The sequence below is a fragment of the Polistes canadensis genome, unplaced genomic scaffold (assembly GCF_001313835.1).
Source record: "Polistes canadensis isolate GaletaPanama2010 unplaced genomic scaffold, ASM131383v1 scaffold_342, whole genome shotgun sequence".
Lineage (NCBI taxonomy): Eukaryota > Metazoa > Arthropoda > Insecta > Hymenoptera > Vespidae > Polistes > Polistes canadensis.
The window spans coordinates 98,332-121,356 of NW_014569889.1; the positions used below are offsets into that span (position 1 = coordinate 98,332).

General features: G+C 30.0%; 4 protein-coding genes across 11 annotated transcripts in view; 2 read left to right on the forward strand and 2 right to left on the reverse strand.

The window, feature by feature from the left end:
* Positions 1-4,027, reverse strand: part of LOC106791774 — a 43,752-nt gene extending 39,725 nt beyond the window's left edge. For both annotated transcript variants that reach the window (XM_014757680.1, XM_014757678.1), the window contains exon 1: positions 3,942-4,027. The gene's annotated coding sequence lies outside the window, so the exon portion shown is untranslated. The remainder of the gene's footprint in view (positions 1-3,941) is intronic.
* A 709-nt stretch (positions 4,028-4,736) lies between these two features.
* On the reverse strand, positions 4,737-9,828 carry LOC106791775 (acetyl-CoA acetyltransferase, mitochondrial). 3 transcript variants are annotated; one of them, XM_014757682.1, is made up of 9 exons: positions 9,722-9,828; positions 9,469-9,615; positions 9,145-9,259; positions 8,863-9,056; positions 8,505-8,795; positions 8,214-8,402; positions 7,969-8,126; positions 7,790-7,906; positions 4,737-4,889 (listed from the first exon to the last, which is right to left on the reverse strand). In XM_014757682.1, the coding sequence occupies exons 1-9, from the start codon at positions 9,761-9,763 to the stop codon at positions 4,799-4,801; spliced, it is 1,344 nt and encodes a 447-aa protein (XP_014613168.1). In that variant the 5' UTR covers positions 9,764-9,828; the 3' UTR covers positions 4,737-4,798. The 3 variants fall into 3 exon arrangements, with proteins under 3 accessions (XP_014613168.1, XP_014613167.1, XP_014613169.1); XM_014757681.1 differs by lacking the exon at positions 4,737-4,889 and adding an exon at positions 7,238-7,520; XM_014757683.1 differs by lacking the exon at positions 4,737-4,889 and having other exon boundaries at positions 7,542-7,906.
* A 958-nt stretch (positions 9,829-10,786) lies between these two features.
* LOC106791785 (death-associated inhibitor of apoptosis 2-like) lies at positions 10,787-14,200 on the forward strand. Of its 4 annotated transcripts, none has more exons than XM_014757707.1 (10): positions 10,787-11,534; positions 11,640-11,754; positions 11,853-12,050; positions 12,128-12,306; positions 12,385-12,444; positions 12,587-12,686; positions 12,845-13,125; positions 13,206-13,333; positions 13,555-13,667; positions 13,746-14,200. In XM_014757707.1, exons 1-10 carry the CDS (start codon positions 11,064-11,066, stop codon positions 13,934-13,936), a joined length of 1,836 nt encoding a protein of 611 aa, XP_014613193.1. In that variant the 5' UTR covers positions 10,787-11,063; the 3' UTR covers positions 13,937-14,200. The 4 variants fall into 4 exon arrangements, with proteins under 4 accessions (XP_014613193.1, XP_014613194.1, XP_014613196.1 ...); XM_014757708.1 differs by having other exon boundaries at positions 10,788-11,534; positions 12,845-13,119; XM_014757710.1 differs by having other exon boundaries at positions 10,788-11,295; positions 11,662-11,754.
* Positions 14,201-15,774: 1,574 nt separating this feature from the next.
* LOC106791784 (baculoviral IAP repeat-containing protein 7-B-like) lies at positions 15,775-21,829 on the forward strand. Of its 2 annotated transcripts, XM_014757705.1 has the most exons (3): positions 15,775-15,903; positions 20,451-21,324; positions 21,420-21,829. In XM_014757705.1, the coding sequence occupies exons 2-3, from the start codon at positions 20,527-20,529 to the stop codon at positions 21,777-21,779; spliced, it is 1,158 nt and encodes a 385-aa protein (XP_014613191.1). In that variant the 5' UTR covers positions 15,775-15,903; positions 20,451-20,526; the 3' UTR covers positions 21,780-21,829. The 2 variants fall into 2 exon arrangements, with proteins under 2 accessions (XP_014613191.1, XP_014613192.1); XM_014757706.1 differs by lacking the exon at positions 15,775-15,903 and having other exon boundaries at positions 20,226-21,324.
* The last annotated feature ends 1,196 nt before the right edge of the window (positions 21,830-23,025 follow it).

Consider the following 23,025-nt stretch of genomic DNA (forward strand, 5'->3'; position numbering starts at 1 on the left):
ATAAAAAAAAAGTAATTAACATTTTTATTAGAGAAAGATAGGTATATATATATATTTTGTATTAAAATTATTTAATTTGCATATTTCAAGGACGTCTTTATATAGCAGTGTAGATCAACAAGAGGATGAGATGTGAAAAAAATAATAAAAATAAAACAATGATAATGCGTTCTGATAGAAAATATTTTTTCGATCATACGTCATATACCGTAAATAAATTTACGCGAGTAATTTTATCTCTTTCTATTTCTCTTTTTTTTTTTTTTTACAGGCAATGCTTTTCCGGTTCTTCAACGTCGACTACTGAATAAATATTTATCTTATGGCTTGTTTATTCTTTGGCACCATACTCAAAGATAGATATTTTAGAAGTGTTGCTTCAATTTATATATTTCTAACTTATACATTACATGCATATATTGAAAGTATATTATTATTATTATTTTGTATCAATTAATTAATTTATCATTATTTTCTATTAATACTTTTGCCAGAAAATTTTCTTTATACTTTTTTTTTACTATTTATATATGTTACCAATAAAAAATATATTTTTAGTATTATTTTAACTCTAGTAATTTTACTAGTAAATATTTAATATTTTTACTAGTAATTATATCAATTTATTAATAGTCTTTATATTTATATATATAATATGTTTCGATAATTAAATATCAGATAGGATTTTCCGATTAAAAAAAAAAAAAAAATTAAATTAAGATATCAAGTTAATTAATTGAAATGAAAATATTGAAAATACCAATTGAATGTATTCATCGATCTAATAATAATGCGATAGAAAGTAACGTAATAGATTAAAATAATGTTCTAGGCTCGACAGGTAGCAAGTAACCGGACCTTTTCTCAACAGGCAACACAGCTCCGAACATAGCACGTTCATGAATCATGTTGTCGGACAACGCCTCAAAAAATAAAAAAAGAAAAAGAAAAAAAAGAAAAAAGATCCATCACTGACGTTTAATATACTCCTCCTAGAGTTCAACGTTCAATCAGGAGAACCGTTAATTATTCTTTTTTCTAATTATAAATTTCTATCTACCCAAAATGCACAAAATAATATTACTATGAAAAACTATCAATAATTTATTATATCATACGAATAAATTTTCAACAAAAATATCAAATAAAATTAAAGAAAAGAAAAGAAAAAAAAAAGGATATTCTAAAACATTAACAGAAGTTCAAAGGTCAACAATATATCCGGATTACAAATTCATGAAATTCAATGAACAACTTAATGATTCATCAGAAAAACGACATCTTTATAGCTAAGGCGTGTGTACAAAATGAAGTTGTATTTTATGAAGTAAAACCAGTTACGCGATAAGGGATAATTATAATAATTTTAGTAATTGAAATAATAATAATAATAATAATCATCATGAATATCCGTTTCTCTTGGTCGTTGAATTAACTTAGGAAGATAACTCATTTCAATCGTCAACGGAATATATACGCGATATAATATTAGATAATATATCTATCTGTATTCTTATCAGATTATTTTATCTAAAAGGAAACAGAATATTTTACTAAGGAAATAAATATTTCGTTTTGTAATTAATTTTCATAATGAATGTAATAATTAATTGACAATTATTATACATTAGAAATAATACAAATCTTAATCGAATGATTATAAATTTGAAATAATTTGAATGAAAAATATGAAACATGTTTTAACATTTATGTTTTAGTTTTACACTCAAACACAAAGAAACTTTGAACTCGAGTCAATATTTATCTATGCAAGTGTACACGAATCACAAAAGTATTCGTAACCTGTTTCCACTGTAAATTTAAAATAATTGATATTTACTTTTACAAGTATGCATTATTGCATTTTGCATTTACGTATAATACAAAGCGTAAATATGCATTTACACTTTGCATTATTGCACAAGTTTCATAATTCTTTTAAACATTAAATCTACTTTAGAAATGATTACATTATATATATAAATTGGATTACAGAAAAATATTTTTAATTATTAGAAAAATATAATCATTTTAAATACTATAATTCGAAATAATTTTTCTAATATGTATTCTAATGTTTGTTTTGTTTTTTTTTTGTCTATAAGAATTTGTAAATATCGTATTGCGATAAAATATTGGTACGAATACTTTTGGTAAGATTCACTGTATATATATTTATATATAAGTACTCACACGGTGGCTTTAAAAGTTGTGCACGGTGCACGCAGAAAGTCCGAAGATCGGCAACGATACTTGATTCGAAGGCCAACCACTCTCATTCTTGGTGGTGTATGCTGCCACGCTTCACAACCCACCCAAAGGGATAGAAACACAATCCTTACGGTAAAAACTACTACTTGCCCTTCGTCGATCCTTTCTTTCTTTCCTTTATCCTCATATTATATATTTTACTTTTTATATACATTTTTTTTTCTTACCGAACGAATTATTTCGAACACACAAAGGAAACTTCGAATAATGTGAAAGATAATAATACAATTCAACGCGAGTAATATATTTCATAATTAAAACAATTGTCTAAATAATATTGGCCCGTTAAATACCTGTGCAGGTGTATTCATTCGATTGGATTTATATCTTTCAATGTACTTCATATATTTTTCTTAATAATCGGGGTAGACTAGACGGGGGGATAAATTTATTAATTAAAATATAAATATTGCATAAAAAAAAGGAGAGGTATTACATTATATAAAGGTTTCCTCTTCGGTAGAAACAAAACAAAAAAAAGAAAAAGAAAGAAGATAATTATATGATTATTATTCATATATATTTAATACAAAAAAGAAAAGAAAACCCAGGTGTGTGTTCCGTTCAAGGACAATTTCCGGCCGCGAAGAAAAAAAAAAAGCAAAGAGAAAAATTGGCGTATTTAACGACAGGTGTCACGGTCTAAAAATACTCATTGTTTATGTTCTTTTCGCGTATAAAAGAAGGAAAAAAAAAGGTAATGAAGGAAAAGAAAAGGAAAGAGAAATATATGAAATAAGAGATAACGAAGAGAAAGGCAGATTTCCATTATCTCCCCCTCCCCCTCCTATCCCCCCCCACGATTTACTCCTACTCGTACTCCTACTCCTTCTTCTCCTTTTGCACCTCTTTCTCCTTAGTCCTGCATTTTGAACACGGCTGATCCGGTTTTAATTGTAATTCTCGTTGTTACGCTCGTTTATTTTCTATAGCGAGTATATAATTCGATGGTGTTAGAAAAAATAACTATGAAAAAAAAATAACTATAAGTGGAGGAAGCTCGAAACCGCGAGCATATACGATGATAATATCTGTTTACGGTGACCCGGAAATATATTCAAGGATCTCTCGGCTTATATGGTCAAATATAATAAATAATTAAAAAAAAAGAAAAAAGAAAATATATCTTTTCTCCTACTCTCGCATACAGAGTGTCCTAAAAAACTGTATTCGAATGCAAATCATTCCTACATATACGTGGTGGGGCCCATTCGTTATAGAATTCTTTCCATTGAAACGAATTACAACAAGGGGTTGAAAGTTGTTCCCTTTTTCAAATCTATTTAAAAGGACGATGCACCGTATACGTTCGTTATTCTTGTATTAAACGTCCAACTTTCTCACCGTATTCTTTTCTACAATCTATAACCGCGAGAACCACATCGAAGACAAATTTCTAATATTTAACAAGCTTACAGTTGTGAAAGTTCGGCCATACGTAAAACGTGAGAAATTGAAAAATAAATAATATCATTAATAATCATATTGCATAATGCAAGAACAAATGTGCTCGCATACGTCATATAATTATTCAACTAAAATTAAAACAATTATTTGACGGATAAAGAAAATTTCAAATAAACATTTTTTTTTTTTTAAAGTTGAAACACTTATAAATATAGTAAAGTGTTTTTTAAAAAAAAAGCCAATATGGTGGAACATTAACTTACGTTTTCGATATTCTTTGTCTCTCGAAACTCGTTCGTATTTCGTTCACAGGCGTTCACCTCCTCTTCTTCTTTTTCTTTTTCCGGCTCCTCCACCTCCTACGCCTCCTCCTCCACCACCACCGCCACCGCCACCACCACCTCCACCTCCACCTCCTCCTCCTCCTCCTCCTCCTTTCCAAACACTTTTCTGTACGGTGTCACGACACATTCGGGTCACAGAAGAACGACGCACATTGTGAGGTAGTATTCCTCTTTGGTCTCCTCATCTTCTCTCTCCTTATCTTCTTTTAGAATGTCGAACTCACTACTGCCGAACACCAAGTCCGAATAATAATAACTCTCAATTAAAAATTTGGATTTAAACATTTCAACACTCGCAGATTGTCACTTTTTTACTTTGAATTAAAATGAATTAGATGTGTTCTTTAATTTTTGACAGCACTATTTTAATCAATTTTCAATCGATCGTTTAATTCGAATTCGTTCATTGTCGCATTATTTATGTTAATTTTAATTTAATCCAATTTTACGGTGCACCGAATGAGAATAAAAATTTGTCACGGTTGACCTGCATTTTATTGTTTTTTAATATTCTTAATCGTTATTAGTGATCATCGATGATTATATTTGTTTTTAATATTGATTTGTTTATGATTAAATGTTAAGCGTTATTTATATTTTAAAATTTAATGGATTAATTAAACTTTAATTCACGGAGAGACGAAATCTCGCGTCCGTATTTCGAGACGACCTGCTGCAACTGGTTCCTAAGGAGTGGCGGCCCTTTCAAAAGTTCGTGAACTGATCGAGTTCGACGATCGCAGCGCCATCTGAGATGCTTACCCTTGCTCTTATGTCTACCGTACATCGACGTTCTTTTTTCTTCTTTTTTTCTTCTTCTTCTTTCTTCCTTTCTTTACCACCTCCACTTGTCTTCTCAAGTCAGACTTACAAAAAGAAAAAGAAAGAAATTCTTCTCTTATACGAATACTTGTCTCTCACATTTTTTTACATAAAAATGAAACTTCATTTTTTTGAAACATTCGAAAAATGGTGGGAAATTTCAACGTATAGTTATTGGTTTGTTTAAAAAAACAAAAGAGCGGGAAAATATATGAATTTTCAAATCTGTGACAATTAATCTCTTCGAAAAATAAATAATTGATCATTGGAATGTGAACTTTTTTGCAATAAATATTTGTTTAACAAAAAAAGATTTTCTATTTATGAAATATCAGGAAAATTCTCTATCAAACCTTCAAAGATTATTCTGTTTTTTTTAATCATGCTGAAATAATAAAGACAATTTCGTAATTGAACGCACACGTATATGTTAAATATCCTTGACAAGGTTAACGATTGCAGTGCCACCTTCGATTTCAAATAATTATATGAAAATGACGTTCAAATTAAAGGGCGCAAAAATAGAATATATTTGAATAACTTTTCAATTTAACATAGAAATCGTTGAAGAAAGAAGAGAAGAAACGACGAGATTGACCTTTCGAAAAGTTCACGAATCGAGTTGAATCAAACGAAGGGAAGTCTGGTCTGTGTATGTGTGTATGCGTGCGTGTATGTCTGCATATAAAGAAGGTCAAAATCCTCTCAACTCGTGCGTGTTTCAATATAATCGTCTAGTCTCAAATTATTTCAAATTAAAAAAACAAATCCAACAGAATATTTGATTTCAATTTATTTATAGAATATTTATTTATATTATTTTTCCTTTTAATATTCATAACAAGTAGATATTTTTTCTAATCAAGAGAATTAAAATAAAACGATCGAATAATAAATGATTATGGTGAAACGACGTCAACGCTATAAATCAGTCACTTTCAATACGCGACGATTTAAAAGTCCTCTAAATTATTATAAAATATCTATCATCTACACATACACACACTACTGTATGCCTATTTGATATTCAATAATTAAAACGACAATAAATAAATCTTTAAAATATATATACACGCGTAATTCCACAAAATAAAATTATAAATGTATAATCCTTGTTAAAATTATATCTTACGTTAATAAACGTTGTAAATACGCTTGCAACGACTAAACCTCATTGCAAATTAAATTTCTTGAATCGCCCTAAATGGACACTGAGTTTATTCCCTCCTCCTCCTCCTTCTTCTTCTTCTTCTTCTTTATCTTCTTAGTCTCTCCCCACCCGTTCTAACGTTTTTTATCATTCACTATACTTTCCCTTATCTTGGTCTTATTCGATATATAATCCTCTCTTTCAATAACTCAATCGATCTTCTAAACAAACATTTACCATAACAGAATACTAGAATATCAGAAGAGTATTCTTGGTACTCGTGAATGTGTGTGCCACGTAGGCGCCAGGAGAAACGAGTACCCGACGGTATCCGCGTAATGCACGCACTGAAGAAGAAAACGGACACGACCCTCCATGAGAGTAGAAAGAAAGAAAGAGAGAAAAGGAAAAAAAGAAAGATAGAGAGAGAGAGAGAGAGAGAGAGAGAGAGAGATGTTAGGTGCATTCACCGATTCCATTCCACCATACCGATCCTCGCGGTCTCCATAGAGTTGCATCGAAATCGGTTGAGAACCCTATCCCTATATCCAAGAGTGGGGGTAATCTTTCCAAGACTTTTCATATTCGCAAACAAACACTCAGCGAATCTATTCGATCACTGAGAAACGAATAAGGGCTTCCGACCCTTCGCAACGTTATTGTTTACTTTCCATACATGCGTCCAACAGACTGGAAAGTTCTAATCGATTTTGTACAAATATAACACCTTAAAACATCCTATGCAAAGGGTCTACTCATTTTTTACATTTTCCTCTTTTTTTTTTAGAAATTGAATATATATATATTTTTTTTTAAGAACAATTTGGAATTAATTGGAACATATGAAAATATTGTTCATTTCTTTTTATATAATTTATTCGAGCACCCCTTTAAATACCATGATTACTTTGTTGACACGCCACTGATGACTGCAGTGGAGTAAACGAGGCTCGTAGTATAAGAGCATAAGGAGAGTTTATGTTCAGGAGAGGGGATCAAATGGACGAGTAAGAAGAGAAAGGTGAATATGTTTATACGTGCTAAGATACACGTTTGAGAGGAAAAGAAAAAGAAAAAAGGAGCGGCGAAGGCGGACGAGTTTTAAATTGATCCCCAACAACTTCTGTTGCTTTTCTCGTTCTACTGTGTACGAAGTCTTTATGAGTCTAATGTGAAGACTGTTTCAGGGTATATGTGTATTCAATTATACAATAATTAATTAAAAATAAAATGTTTAGAATTTGTGATATCAAATGTATTATAATGTTAACTCTTTAAGTCTTCTTTCTAAGAGATCAGAATCCAAACGATGTTTACAAAGATATTGGCCTTCTAAAAACAGGACTGGTATTTCATATTGATATAGTTTTAAAAACACTTCGTTTCCCAAAGCCGTAATATCAACTTCTTCCAATTGATATCGACCAGCAAAACGTAAACGCAATTCTTCTTTTAAAATATCGCAAAGAGGACAAGGATGCTTTGTATAAAGCATTAATTTTGGCGGAGATGAAACCGAATGGTACCTAAGGAATAATAAATCTGTCTACCTATTTGTGAAACTATATTTTTACACAAATATTTTATAATAAATCATATCTTATTAAAATTGTACATTTATTTTCATATTATTAATATGATGTTTTTATATAAAATATTAATCTATAAAAATATCACTTGTGTATAAAAATAAAGTATTAGAAAATTTAATATGGAAGACTTTTGTATTATTCAATATTGATTAAATTGTTTTCCAAGCTTTTTGAATAACAAAAAGCTTTAAAAATTCACTTACAGTTTTTCTATTAAAACTGACGAAGCACCACCTCCACCGTTACAGATAGATGCAAGCCCTTTCTCTCCAGATTTTAATGCATGCACTAAGTGCACAATTATTCGAGCTCCTGACATACTAGAATTTTAAAAATACATGTAATAAGTTTATAATCTTTTATGATTTTATTTATCGCTTACCCTATTGGATGTCCAAGTGATACAGCACCACCATGTACATTTACTTTGGAAGGATCGATGTCAAGTAATCTTTGATTAGCCACTACAACGACACTGAATGCTTCATTAATTTCCCAAAGAGCTATGTCGTTTTTGTTTAATCCAGTATTTTTTAATAACTATAACGAACGATTAAATAAATACAATTTAATTTAAAACCTTAATACTTATAAAATAAATATTAATAAAAAAAGAAAACACCATACAATAGGGATAGCAAGTGTAGGCGCAATTGGAAAATCAATAGGATCTGTCGCAGCATCTTGGAAACCTACTATACGAGCCAAAGGTTTAAGATTTAATTTTTGTGCTACATCAGCAGTCGTTAAAATTAAAGCAGCAGCACCATCATTTAATGTCGACGCATTTCCAGCTGTTATCGTTCCATTTTCTTTCTATATTAGAAATATGAAAATATTTGTTGAAGATGATTTATTATATATATATATATAGGTATTTATTTATAAATCATTTAAATCTGATATTGAAATATTTACCTGGAAAACAGTATTTAATTTGTCAAATTTATCAAAATTCACTCTCTTGTACTCTTCATCTTCTGCAAAAGTAACATCGGGTTTACCTTTCTTCTGAGGTACATTGACCGGTACAAGTTCGTTGTTAAAAACTTTCTTCTCATAGGCTGCAGCACTACGCTTATAACTACTAATCGCATATTCATCTTGTTCTTGACGCGTAATTTTCAATTTTTTAGCAGTACTTTCAGCACAATTACCCATATGAAATTTATTATATACGTCTGTCAAACCATCGTATACAATTCCATCCTATAATTAAATACAAATACCATAAAATTTAAATTACAGTATTAAATATATTTATATTAAATGTTACCTCGAGTTTTACACCACCGTAACTGATTTCACCTCGTTTAAGATAAAACGGTACATTAGACATGGATTCCATTCCACCAGCAAGTATAATTTCTTGATGTCCACATTGCAATGATTGAGCAGCAAGCATAACGCTCTTCATACCGCTTGCACAAACTTTATTCACTGTTGTACAAATCGTTGATTTGGGTAGATCTAATTTTAATATTAAATTTATACAAATTACAAATGAACTTTTCATGATTCAAAAAATTGTAATAAAATTAATTAACAATAAACACACCGGCAAATAAAGTAGCTTGCCTGGCTGGAGCTTGACCAAGAAAAGCTTGGCAAACGTTGCCCATGTAGACTTCTTTAACTTGATCTTTCGCAATACCAGCACGTTCAATTGCTGCCTAATAAAAATAAAATTATAATTATTTCTATATACAAAGAAGATACTTTACCAAAAAACTTTACCAAAACTTTTGAAAAAACTTTGACGACAGAGGAAAAGAAGATTGATGAACGAAGTGAAACAATAAACAATGAAGGAACCAAAGTGTTATCATTTGATATGATAAATAATATATATAAACAATTGATTAATTATGAATTTAATTACCTGTATAGCAACCGCACCAAGTTTAGTTGCAGATAAATTAGAAAGCGATCCAAAAAATGAACCCACAGGAGTTCTCACTGCACTGACTATAACTACATCATTCAGTTTTACTTTGTTACTGTAGGAACGTAGATTATATATACTAACCTAAAAAAAGAATATCTCGTATTAATATCAAATAAATTATATTTTTACAACATATATATATATATACAATGAGATTTTTAAATAAAATTTATATAAATCAACTTACATTAGAAATTCTTGTTATTACATTCATTTTAAAAAACAACATTATTATAATTAATTAGATCATAGAGTTTATATACAAAGAGGCCGATCACCGTGTTATAAATGTGGATACAATATTCACAATGAAAGAATGATTTCTATTGCCACTAGAGAGCGCGTCTAGTCGCTTAGTCTGGTTTTTTAAAAACAGTAATTAAAACAAAAATATGAAATTTAACAATTGTTTTTTAAACAAACAAATTTAATTTGTTTATTTATAAAATCACACGTACTTAAATCTAAATTTAATTTAAATCTAAAATTAATTTAAATAAATCACCGCCGCCCTCGTGGATAATTATCGTACTCGATATTCAGTCATTTTCAACAACACAAATTCGACTAAAAAGCCTATCTCGATCGTCCTCCTTATATATAGCTTCGTTAATTAGATATTAATTACCAATAAAAATATTTACACACACCATTGCACATAAAAATATATTACTCATGATCATTAGGAAAACTAACAAGTAGTCAGTTGACCTATGTGAATCAATTATGAGCATTTTATTGGTTAAAATTATCGTTAATATCAATGATGTAGCATGATCTCGTATTATTTAATTTTTCATTATTATAATATTTGTTAAACAAATAATTTATATCTACGATTAAATAATGTAATATTACAAGTATTTATTTATTTTTTAATTATATTTAAAGATATTTAGAGTTTTATAAAATAATATCGTTAATAAGTAATACATCTTAAAAGAGACGGGCACCATCTTTTGTATGACATCCCTGAGAGAAAAATTCTGTTTCCAATTTTAAAAATTCAAGTTTTTTTTTTTATTCTATATTATTTTAATTTAATATTTACAAAATAATAATTATATATAAAATTGTTAGTCAATTAATTTTGCAATTATTTAATAAATAAAAAGGAAATATACGTTAAAATGTTTATTACTAAATTTAAATAAATAAATTCTCATAGTGTGTATGCATTATCACGCCATCTGATATTGCAATGATTTTAAATAAAGGGGAATTCAATGTCAGAATTTCCTAAATAAACATCTCTCATTGTTTAACTGATTGTTCAATTTGAGTGTTGATTTAACATGATTTTAAATATTATTTTTAAATAAATGGTCAAATTTTAATGAATTAAATTAACATAAATCTTTTAAATGCTAAAGAACAGTTTAAATATCCAATATAAATTTAAGAAAACTAACCTAATGAAATAAATAAATATCATTAAAATAATCAAGTATTTTCCTATAGTCGGAACTATTTTATCATAATTAGTTAGATCAAATTTTTAAAATAAGAGTTAATATATTTATTAAATAATGAACAACGAAGAGAATAGATTAAGAACATTTTTCAATTGGCCTAGCATTGCTCCAGTTAGCGCAGAACGGGTAGCCAAAGCAGGGTTTTATTACACTGGTGTAGGTCTGGAAGTACAATGTTTCTTATGCGGTACTAGAATCACTGAATGGAATTATGGGGATCAAGTTATTGTTCGTCATCGTAATGCTGCACCTGATTGTCCTTTCGTCTTAGATCCATCTAATACTTGTAACGTACCTCTTGTACCAGCATCTAATGACAGTAGAGAATTATTACCATTAAATGCTAGACCAAGAAGTCACTGTAAAACAAATCAGCTAATATCTTCGAGAAGAGAGGAAATTGTTAGAAATTACAGAACCATTAATCAGAGATTAGATACATTTGCCAATTGGCCAATACCTGACATAGTGTCACCTCAGAAACTTGCCAAAGCAGGCTTCTTTTATTTGCAACAAGGGGACATGGTCATTATTTCTATTTTTTATAAAATGCATACATCTTCCTTTAAACCCTTTGCGCTATGATTCATGTTTATATATATACATATTATTTTATATTAACAAATCTAGGTAGTATGTGTTTTCTGTCAAGGTATTGTATACCAATGGGAACCTGGCAATGATCCGAATAGAGAACACAGAATTCACTTTCCCACTTGTGATTTTTATCTGAGATCCGATAGCGGTAATATTTATAATATATTTATAATAACGGTAATATCAAACTATATTATTATATCTTTAAAAAAATCATATCATTTATGTTGTATATTTTCTTCACAGATATAGTTCAATTAGCAAATGTAAGCTTAATTTCTGGTTCTACTACTGATTTTCAAGATTTAGGTATTCAAACCCATACTTCGCCACAAAGTCAAAGTAATTCTTCATATGAAGCTAGATTAAGAACTTATGTTGATTGGCCTACAAGCCATTCACAAACTCCTGAGATATTAGCTGATGCTGGATTTTATTATAGTGGTTAGCATTATATTCTCTTTAGAACAATTCAACTTTTAATACGATAATAATAAGAATAACAATAATATCTTTTATAGGATTCCAGGATCATGTCAGATGTTATTATTGCGACGGTGGTTTGCATCATTGGGAGAATACAGATGACCCATGGATAGAACATGCAAAATGGTTCCCAAGATGTGGTTTTGTTAATCTTATCAAAGGCCAAGAATTTATAAATCAATGCGTTGCAAGCAGACCATCAGCAGATAGAATGGTATGATGTTTGAATTTATCATATTTGCTCTTATTACAGATCATGCACATTATAATAAAATAATTTCCTATTTCACAGATTGAAGGAAGTAGTAATCATGTAAGTAATCATGATATAAAGTTTTGGCAAAATGTAAATGTATGTATTATGAATATTATGTTAACTCTTCTTATTTTTAATTTAATCAAATGTCAACAATATGAGATATGATTATTATGTTTATTTTTTTTTTTTATTTAAAATCACGTATAATAAAATTAAATATTTTTCTGTATTACAGAATCAGTCGGGTATTAATGGAAATGAAACTGAAGAAAATATTGTAACTATTACTGAAAGAATTGGAGATAATACTATAAATATTACTGAAACAACTGAAGGTAATACTGTAATTATAAGTGAAGAAATTGGAAATAATATTGTAATTATTTCTGAAAATCTGAAGTGAATACTGTAGCTGTTACTGAAAGAATTGTTACTGAATATTCTATAGTTATCTCTGAAAAAGGTAAATTTAATATTAGAATTTCTCTTGCAGAAATTAAAATTGAAACATCTACAACTAATGTACCTTACGGAACTGAATCACCTTCTACAACTGAAGAATCTTCTGCAACTGAATCACATTCTGTTACCGAAACAACTTCTGTAACTGAAACACCTTCTGTAACTGAAACACCTTCTGTAACTGAAACACCTTCTGTAACTGAAACACCTTCTGTTTCTGAAACAACTTCTGCAACTGAACCAAATTTTGCAAATATAAACCATGAGTTCTTTGAAGATGTAGTTGATAGAACCATACCAGAACAAGTTAATGTAAAAACTAACTTATTTAATACTCTCGATAATATTATATATTATATAAACAATGAATATTTTCATTTTTATTGTTATAGGCAGCAGTTGAAACTGGTTTACCCAGAGAAGCAATAAGAATTGCTATGGAAAGAATTGATAATATTTTTAGTATGAGAACTGAACTTATGCAAGATCTTATGAAATGTATAGAAGAATATCCTAATAGGTATGTAATAACAACAGCATTCATTATCCGAATGTTTTTTACATTAACATTTATACACTCTTAATCAACACGATTATTAGAGCTAAAAAATTACACTCGAGTAAAGCGGATATAATACAACGTTGTTTGAATTTACAAATAAAATAATCAACAATGAATAAGACTAATAAAAGATCTAACAATGATACAGAAAATAATAATACTTCTTCTACAATAAATAGGGCAAGTGAAACGGAAGAAGATTCAAATTCACCGCAAGCTACTAAAACATCATCTGCTAGTAATGATAAACCAGTAGAAAAGAAAACCAATACTGACCTCAAATCATCGTCAAGTAAGTTATATATTAATGATATAAGAATATAAGAAAATAATCGAATAGTTCAGAGATTTTTATTTCAACTTTTTATAGTTTCGTTGGAAGAGGAAAATAGAAAACTGAAAGAAGCTCGTGTATGCAAAGTTTGTATGGACCATGAAATAGCTGTTGTATTTTTGCCATGTGGTCATTTAGCAACATGTGTCCATTGTGCGCTTTCTCTTACATGTTGTCCAATATGTAGGAAAGAAATACGTGCTACCGTTCGTACATTTCTTTCTTAAATCTCCGATAGCAATACGCGCGCAAAATAAAGATTTTAATAGATATTAATTTAAATTTCGCTTATAAATTCAATCATGACTTCTCTTATCTTTAATGGATTCTTGTCTGTCTGATCACATTATCAGTGCATGTGCTCAGACTTTTCCTTCGCTTTTGTTGATATTTCATCACGTTGTATTTTTATCTTCATATACAAAGAATTTATACAAATACTTACATTCCTCGTTTTAATTATAAGAGATCTAGATAATTAATTTAAAAAGAGACAATAATCAATGAAAATAAATATATATGATATTAAAAATAAATTATATACGAATTAATTATAAATCATGTTTCATCTATTGAATCGACTATAAATTTAAACCTTGCATTGCTAATTTATAAATTTAAAAAATCGTTTCTTTTATATAACACTATTAATAATAATAATAATCGTCATCGCGTCATTATACTACAGGACTTTGGACCAAAACTGGATTATGACTTGAAATTGGATCTTCATTTCCACAGGTTTTTACTGACCATTGAGTTATGAACCCTAAACCTTTCGGTCAACAACCTTTTCTCAAATGCCTATTCACCTAGAATGAAAGTCTATTCTTCTCTCGGACGACCGCGCTTTTCTTAGAAAATCATTTTTAAGAATAGGAAAGAAACGTCCGTGAAACTGAATGGATTATTCCCAAAAACTTGTACAAGAAAGTCAACGAAAACATGAATGACTTAAGGATTATCCTATAATTACAAATTTGTGCTGTTATATTCATTCTTGCAGGTGAGAAAAAGGAAGAGAGAGAAAGAGAGTTAAGCAAAGTAAAGCAATAGTAGTAAAAAGATAGTATCGGATCTGGCAACGTTGTAAACTGAATGTTATGGAAAAAGTAGTATACTATCAGAAATATTCCATCCTTCTTTCTCTTTATTCAAATTTTCATTATTAAATCATGTAATCCGCAAAAACGATAATAATCTTAGCGGATAATAAAATAAAAAATAAACGAAAACAAATTGTTAAATAAAAAAATAGGAATTCTAAGAAGAATAGACAAAATTTTTATAAAGGAAGAAAATAAAAGAAGAATAGACAAAAGGTTTAGAAAGGAAGAAAATAAAAAAAGAATAGACAAAATGTTTAGAAAGGAAGAAAATAAAAGAGAAAGATAAAGAAACGAAAAATATCAATAGAAAGAAAAAGCAGATGGCATTATTTCCACTTTTATAGTAAGGTCCATATGTACGAAGTGGGATTTCATCGGGTTCTTCGAAATGAACAACAAGCCATCTAGCAGCAGCCATTGATGTCTTAACGCGCAGCTGCTTTCGTAACAGAACACCCATATGGAAGAAGGTTGAAAGTATATATATATAATACAAGCCATCAAGAATGGTTCTGTAGGAATGTGGGTCTGATTGGTTGAAACATCTGGCTGCTGCCTTTCTTGCTGATATCAAACATATTTTCTTTATTGATAGAAAGAAAGGATATTTTATTAATAAATTTGATGCTTAACAAAGAAAGAAAGATAAATAAAAAGATTAAAAATAATTAGAAAGAAATAATATAAAATAAGATAAATGATAAAATAATAAAACATTGGCGTAATCTATAAATGACCATGAAACATCTGCGTCATCTATACTGGTCAATGAAATCGACCAAATCTTTTGGAAAGGACAGATTGTAAAGTATGAGTTATCTGAAAAAAAAAACAAAAAAAAATGGCTACGTTACAAAGATTGTAACATGTGTAATATTTGTAAAGAGATAAAGAAAGAGAAAAGGAGAGAAGAAGAGAGAGAGAGAGAGAGAGAGAGAGAGAGAGAGAGAGTATGAAAAGTGGGGATAGGCGGAACAAGCTTAACGTCCCTCTCGTCCCTATACCGTCCCTTATCCATTCTCGGTGTGACTGTACTATACGTAACTTCCTCTTCAAGTAATTTTCCCTCGTTTCTGATATTAATGGTACGTTTTACTTATTCTTACTACTTACTATATCTTTAGATTTCATTGATCAAATCTATATCCTACAAAAGAGTGTAGGTGTGACTATGCGTTATCATTTTTGAAGATTATTGGTTCGTAGTAACAGAAATAGAGAGAGAGAGGGAGAAAGAGAGAGAGAGAGAGAATGAGTGAGTGAGTGAGAGACAGAAGGAGAAGGAAAGAGAATGTGGCTGTTTTCGTGTAGTATCGACGCATAGTCGACGGATTCTCGACTTTATATAAACAACGCTTTGAAAACACGCTCTTTATTAAACGTATTTAAGTTTTAAGTATTAAAAAAAGATATATATTTAATAAATAATGTGAATAAAGGAAGCTGAGGATTCATAAAAAAAAGATCTTGACGTATGTATTGCTTTTGTTTCTAATTTCATGACGACGACGACGACGACGACGACGACACGCATACGAATTACGTTCTTTTCACGAGAATCGATCGTGTTTTGTCTTCTTTATTTTCTACTTTATTCTTTGTTGCACAATATTATATAAATTTTAGATATATATTTAATATCATATATATATATCCGTAGAATTTTCTCTTATTTAATTTTGCTATTCATAGATCCTGTTGGCAAGCGCGTCCGAGATTTGCTTTCCTTTTATGTTTTTTAAGTATTTTATTTACGTTCCATATGTCGCATTCATAGCAAGGACGTTGAATTCTCGTTTTTATTTTTATTTCAATTTTTCTTAATATTTGTACCTTTTTGGGAACATCGTTTTTTGGACACATTTAGAAGGGATTCTTCTCAAGAGTTTAATTCGTTTACCCGCCCTTATTCAAATTCGAATTTTTTATTTGTCACATTTTTCTTTTTAACGTGTATTAATAATAATATGAATTTATTTACCTAACACATACAACAAACGCGTTGTTTTAAGGCATTATTTTTTTTTATTTTATTAATTACTATTTATTGAGAAATTGGTGCAGTAAATTATTTGAATAAAAACGTTTAACAAAATTATTTTCTTTTTCTTTCTTTGTCATTTGATCATTGTTTATATCGATATAAGAGTTCAGTAATCAATATGATCACGTGATCTATATATTGAATATCGAAGTACCAAGACGATTAATTTATACGTCGAGTTTTTAAATGAATTTTGAACGATCCTAATTTAAACATAAAAATACAATTCAGTTGTATAATATTTGAATAGCGATAACATTTAATCGAAAAATAAAAAAGACTAAACATCTTGGTGATTATGAAATCCGGCCTTATGTCCATGTATTTCGAAATATTTCGAATTTCAAAAATATCTGTATACAATACTGGCAAGTTTTTACTAGAAAATATTTAATAATTGTAATAATTTATGTCTAACGTTTAAGGAAACATAATTTTAGACAGTTATGTTAAATTTCTTGACTTACATCCGCCAACTTTTATAATTCCCGGTGCAAATATGGGCGGCGGTAGGTTGAAAAGTTACGAGCCTCAAGAAATGGCAAATTTTTGTTTCTATCTTAAATAAAAGGTTTTTGACTGAAAAAAGAAAAAAGAAAAGAAAAGGAAAACGTATAGCACAAACTATTAAGTTTTTTCTTTTTAATTGAAAATTTGAAAACATGGAGAAAATAAAATCGTTTCTATGTGTTAGGCTAGGAGCCCTACCCTTCTCTGCCCACCCACGAACATTGAAGGTCGTATCTGACGAATTTAATGAATTAAAATGGGCAAAGAAAAAACTAGTTTTTCTCTCTTTAACGTAGTAGTTCATTCTTAAAGAAAAATTTTAAAAAGAGAGAGAAAGGGGGGGAAAAAAGAAATTTCAGGTAGTATTTTCATAGAGAAAATACTTGAAGAGGCGGATGTAATGATGGCCTCTCTCCTCTCTCATGTTGCCTCCACAGTTCTTTGACTAACTTCCGTTACACTCCCACACTTGAAGGCAATGTTGCCACATGTTCGACGGAATAATCATGAATGGAAAGAGTGACAAAGAAAGAGAGAACGAACAAGGACCATCGAACACATGGAAACATTTCAAACGAACATACTTTCTATTCCTTTTTTTTCGTATAACAATGGCTTTGTAATATACAATGGACAGTTTTTTTTATTGTTTTATATTTTCAAAGAAAAACGGCGCTATCCAAGTTTATCTAATCTTTCCTGGATAAGTTTATTTACAAAGATTTGAATTGGCTTGTATCGATACCGCCTTATCAATTTAAGATGAATTTGATAATCGTTTGATCTTGTTTAATTGTTTTCTTTTTTTTTTTTTTCTTTCACTTTCCACGAATAACAATTTCCTGTGCACGATGGTTTGTGTTATATTATCCATGTACATAAAAAGTATAACGTCATTTCTCTTTCTCGCTCGCTCACTCACTCTGTTTATAATATCCTGTCTTAGTTTTTATCTCACCACACAGGAATTTACAACATCAAGCAAAAGAGAGAGAGAGAGAGAGAGAGAGAGAGAGAGAGAGAGAGAGAGAGAGAGGGAAAGAGAGAAAGAGAATATTTTTGCTTGAGTCACGACTGAATATTTCTCTTTCAAACTCTTCTCGAATGAACTTTGCGCTAAAAAATAACTACTGTTAAAAGTACAATATTTATCGCATGTATACAGTTTTTATATCTTTTTATCTTTATAAACACTGCAGTTATTCTCCCATTTGGGTAAAAAATCATAAACTCAGAGTTCAACGTTGTCATTTACGTAAATAAGTTTTTAGAACATTTTACACATGATATTTATAGGGAATATATTAAGAGTCTAGTTTTTTAGAGTATTTCCCAATGCACAAACTGCAATGCAATATTTAATTAACATTTGTAAGTTGATTTAAATAGTTTTTTCTTTCTCTTTTTTTTTTATTTAAATACAAAGACAATTGAATTATTTTAAATAATATAATATAAAATTTTTACTCCAAAGTAGATTATGTTTTTTTTTTAATTTGTTCTACATTCTGTCATATAAATTTGAATTAATTTAAAAATATTAATCCAATGTCCGTATTTTCATTCCAATGGATGTGCACGCTCAAAGTAAGGTCTCACAATGAAGGAATGTGGAACGGTTCTTGAACGTGGCAACGTTGTACGCTTCTCAGGGTTTCATACACGTATGAAGAAGATGATAACGCAGCTTTATTTCTTTTAAATGTTATTTGAATACATTGAGAAAAGATAAGATAAAATATGATAAATAAATAAATAAATCGTTAACATTAATTTTAGCGTGGCATAATTAATAATTGAGCGAATATTTTTTATACTTGTTTTAATTTTTTCCTTTTTCTGAATGAAATATCATGAACTGAGAGATTCAGCGCCTCCAATTGAATAAGTTTTAGAACATTTTTCTATTGACTATTTATGGGATATATCGAATCTATCCTGATATTTATGGGGGGGGGGAGGAGAGTGGCTATTTTTTATTCAATGTATACTATTGTATAAGTTTCTAGGCGCCAAGGCGCCATTATTGTTGTGTGTGGTTCGGAGGTTTGACTATAGGCAGGCATCAAGCCCCCCCAGCCCCATATCCTCTATTCTTGCTTAAAATGTAACTTTATATTCACACATATATTCTTTACTGGTATAAAAAACACTCACACAACTACTAACAACTCGGAACGTTCTATAAGAAAATAGTAAAGGGAAAAAAAAGAGAAAGATAGATCGATAATGCATTGGCGTAGGTAGTAGGTATATACGGTTCTCAACATTTCTCTTCATTCACCATTCTTGACCGTGAAATTTTAAGCGCGTTTTCATCGTAAATTTCAAATTACGATTATGCCATTAAAATCTTATTTGTGTAATTTGGGAAGGTTCAAAGACGAAACAAGATGTACCATCGAACGTATTTCCCTATAATCATCTCCTCTTTTCATTTAACATGTTTATTTATAAATTAATTTAGACAATTGCATTATTTTTTAACGATGCAATCAATGAATTATTTGATTGTGTATATCGAAACAAAGGATCGCATTTATTGTCCTGAATTAAATATTAAAAAAATAAATTACGAAGAGAGACGCGAGAATATTTTTTTTAAATAAAAGAAATATTGTAGAAAGTTTCCTAGGAAAAAGAGATACAATGCCAAGAATTTGAGAAATTTGTTCAGGTATCAAAAAGTAGATCGTAAAATCGGTATGGGTCTGAAGGGAAAGTTTGGTTGAAAAGGGACAGTCGAAGGGAAGGGCAAGGAATGCAGCATTCCTATTGATAAAAGAAGGGGGAAGGGCTCTGGGGCTAGGGAAAGAGGGGGTAGTAGTCTCGTCTGTTACTGGCGTCATTCAGTTTTCGAGAAGCTTTTGCAGGGACAAGTTCAGCGTCCTCTCTTGATTGTAGCAATATTGTATATATATTTGTATATATAGTTTTTTGTTTAATAAACGTGCATTCTCATTGTGCTGCTAGTGTATTGAAGAAAACAAATTCAACTCACGATATTAGTGCTAATTCTATTATCGATTAACATTCGAATTAGCATCTCTGATCATCTTGTGGTTTTTTCCATTACAGACTTAAATTAAAAAAGCTAAAGAAAGTTTTAAGAAGAGAAGCAAAAAGAAGAAGTGTTAATAATAATAATATAAAAATGACAGACATTATTGAAAATTTACAACAAACTCTGAAGGATTCTAATATCGTTGGTTTATCTCCATCATCGACCTTCAAACCTATAGATGAAGTAGATAATGCAGGTTATCGTTTTGAATCCGAGAGATTAAAAAGTTTCTGTAACTGGCCCGTGTCCTATGTTAAACCTGAGAAGCTAGCCGAGGCTGGCTTTTATTATCTTGGCGAAGGAGACAGAGTTAAATGTTTTGAATGTAACATAGAGATATGTCAATGGGCAGAAAACGATGATCCGATGGAAGATCATGAACGTTGGTCGAATAGATGCAGATTTATTAAGAAACAACCTTGTGGAAATATTCCGTTAGGAGCTGATCCAAATACTATACCACAATTAAGGGGTAGCATAGATGTTTGTGGAATATATCACCATAATGCCGACAATGATATTCTAACAAAGGAGTTACAACTCTTAAGTACTGCTAAGTTACATGCAATGGGTTTAGGACGTATGAAGGGACCAACGCATCCTGACTATGCCAGTTACGATGCGAGATTAGAATCATTCGATTCTTGGCCAAGAGCAATGCCCCATTCGAAAGAACTTCTAGCCCAGGCTGGATATTATTACACCGGAAATGGTGATCAAACTCTTTGCTACCATTGTGGAGGAGGATTAAAAGATTGGGAATCTGGGGATGATCCATGGGAGGAACACGCCAAATGGTTTCCCCAGTGTACCTATCTGCTAATGGTAAAAGGAAAAGAATATGTAAACAAGGTTACGGGTCAACTCATGTCACCTATTTCTCCTGAGGTAATTAATTATAATAATATTTTAACAAAATTAGAAATCATTTCTATTTAAGACTCGATTATTAATATTATCTCGTTTCTTTGATATTTTTCCAGGAGACGCTGCATATGAACTTACCCAGTTTTGTTAAAACAATCGAACCATTATCATCATCACTTGAACGTAGTCAGAGTATTCAAGCGGAGAATGCACCTGGACCGAGTAAAGCCGTTGAGATGAAAGGTTCATCTACATCTGCAGAAGTGAAGGAATGTAAAGATTTAAACATTTCTGAAGCACACTGTAACAAATCTGATGATGCTAGACTGTGTAAGATTTGTTACAACGAAGAGTTAGGTGTTGTTTTCTTACCTTGTGGACATATGGTTGCCTGCGTTGATTGCGCTCCAGAAATGACTATTTGTGCTGTGTGTAGAAATCACGTAGCTATGAAAGTTAGGGCCTTCCTTTCTTAAATTTCTGTGCATACATTCAATAAAATAAATAAATGTTATTATTCATTGAATATTGTTCATTGAATAGTTTACATTTAATATGTATTATGTATTCTGCAATATGTGGTCATCTGCTACAAAGAAACATCTTTATATTGCAATATTATAAAAAGAGAAATTCTCTATCTCTCTCTTTCTTTATTTTTTCTTTTTGTTAAGCTTATTTTTTCTTTCACACGACATATACAATTTCAAGTAGCAGAATAAATTCCATTTTATTTTGCTAAATGTGTTTAACGGAAAAAGAAGAACTATTAATGTATATTTATTGCATTTTACATTTCTCTCAGCTCGATTGACGCACTTATTCGCACATCCCTGCCTTATGTGAATAGTTTATAAAAATCATACAGAATTGTTGTAACAAAATCACTAGTTTGTAATATTTATGTAAAGTATATTAGATATTTTACAATTTCTAGCGTTATATATATATATATAAAAACTGTAGAAATACATAAATAATAGATGATCTCAAACGAAAAATTGCAAATTGTAGAGAAAAAAAAAACGCCAAATAAAAAATTTGTGTAATCTCTTTGACGCGCGCGGTTGAAATTAGGAATATATTTGGAAAATTTACATTAAAATACATTGTATTATATGCATAGTCGTGATATTAATTAATATATTTCCTTCAAATTAATATTCAAATTATTATCATTATTATCATCATCATCATCATCGTCGTCGTCGTCGCCACTTAAATGTGATACAACAAACAAACGTATCGTCGTACCAAGAGCTTGTAATTATATTTTATATGATCGGATACGTATTATGGATGATTGTTAGGTTTAAAAATTAATAAATTTTAGGAATTCAATTAAAACTTGTATACATTTTTTCTCTTGACTCCTCTTATTTCCTTATATGCCCCAATACAATTCCACAATTAACACAGTTAAGTGCCAAGCCTCTTTCCTTGAGCTTTCTATTTAAGGTATGATGATTTGTTAACTGATTGTTATTAATGACCAATGTGACTTGGATGGAAAGTCTAAAATATAAGGTTGATCTGTAAGGACAGGCATGGGAATTAACTATATCGAATGCTACTTTTCTGTAATAATTCTATGGGATTGCAGTATTTTGGGTGCTGTCATTCAGGACTCGCATAATATAAGTAAAATACATAGTCTTTATTAGGTGTATAACGGCAATATAAAGTTCACTAGGTGTCATTAATATATATATATATATATAT

What these genes read in the sequence shown, in the direction of transcription:
- LOC106791775 (XM_014757681.1), bottom strand. Translation starts at nt 9,763, where the DNA reads ATGTTGTTTTTTAAAATGAATGTAATAACAAGAATTTCTAAT. An exon ending in GCAAGCTACTTTATTTGCCG is followed by an intron (nt 9,057 to 9,144) that starts GTGTGTTTATTG and finishes TATTAAAATTAG; the next exon opens with ATCTACCCAAATCAACGATT. An exon ending in ACGGTGGTGTAAAACTCGAG is followed by an intron (nt 8,796 to 8,862) that starts GTAACATTTAAT and finishes ATTTAATTATAG; the next exon opens with GATGGAATTGTATACGATGG.
- LOC106791785 (XM_014757707.1), top strand. Translation starts at nt 11,064, where the DNA reads ATGAACAACGAAGAGAATAGATTAAGAACATTTTTCAATTGGCCTAGC. An exon ending in ATTTGCAACAAGGGGACATG is followed by an intron (nt 11,535 to 11,639) that starts GTCATTATTTCT and finishes TAACAAATCTAG; the next exon opens with GTAGTATGTGTTTTCTGTCA. An exon ending in TTATCTGAGATCCGATAGCG is followed by an intron (nt 11,755 to 11,852) that starts GTAATATTTATA and finishes TTTTCTTCACAG; the next exon opens with ATATAGTTCAATTAGCAAAT.
- LOC106791784 (XM_014757705.1), top strand. Translation starts at nt 20,527, where the DNA reads ATGACAGACATTATTGAAAATTTACAACAAACTCTGAAGGATTCTAAT. An exon ending in TGTCACCTATTTCTCCTGAG is followed by an intron (nt 21,325 to 21,419) that starts GTAATTAATTAT and finishes ATATTTTTCCAG; the next exon opens with GAGACGCTGCATATGAACTT.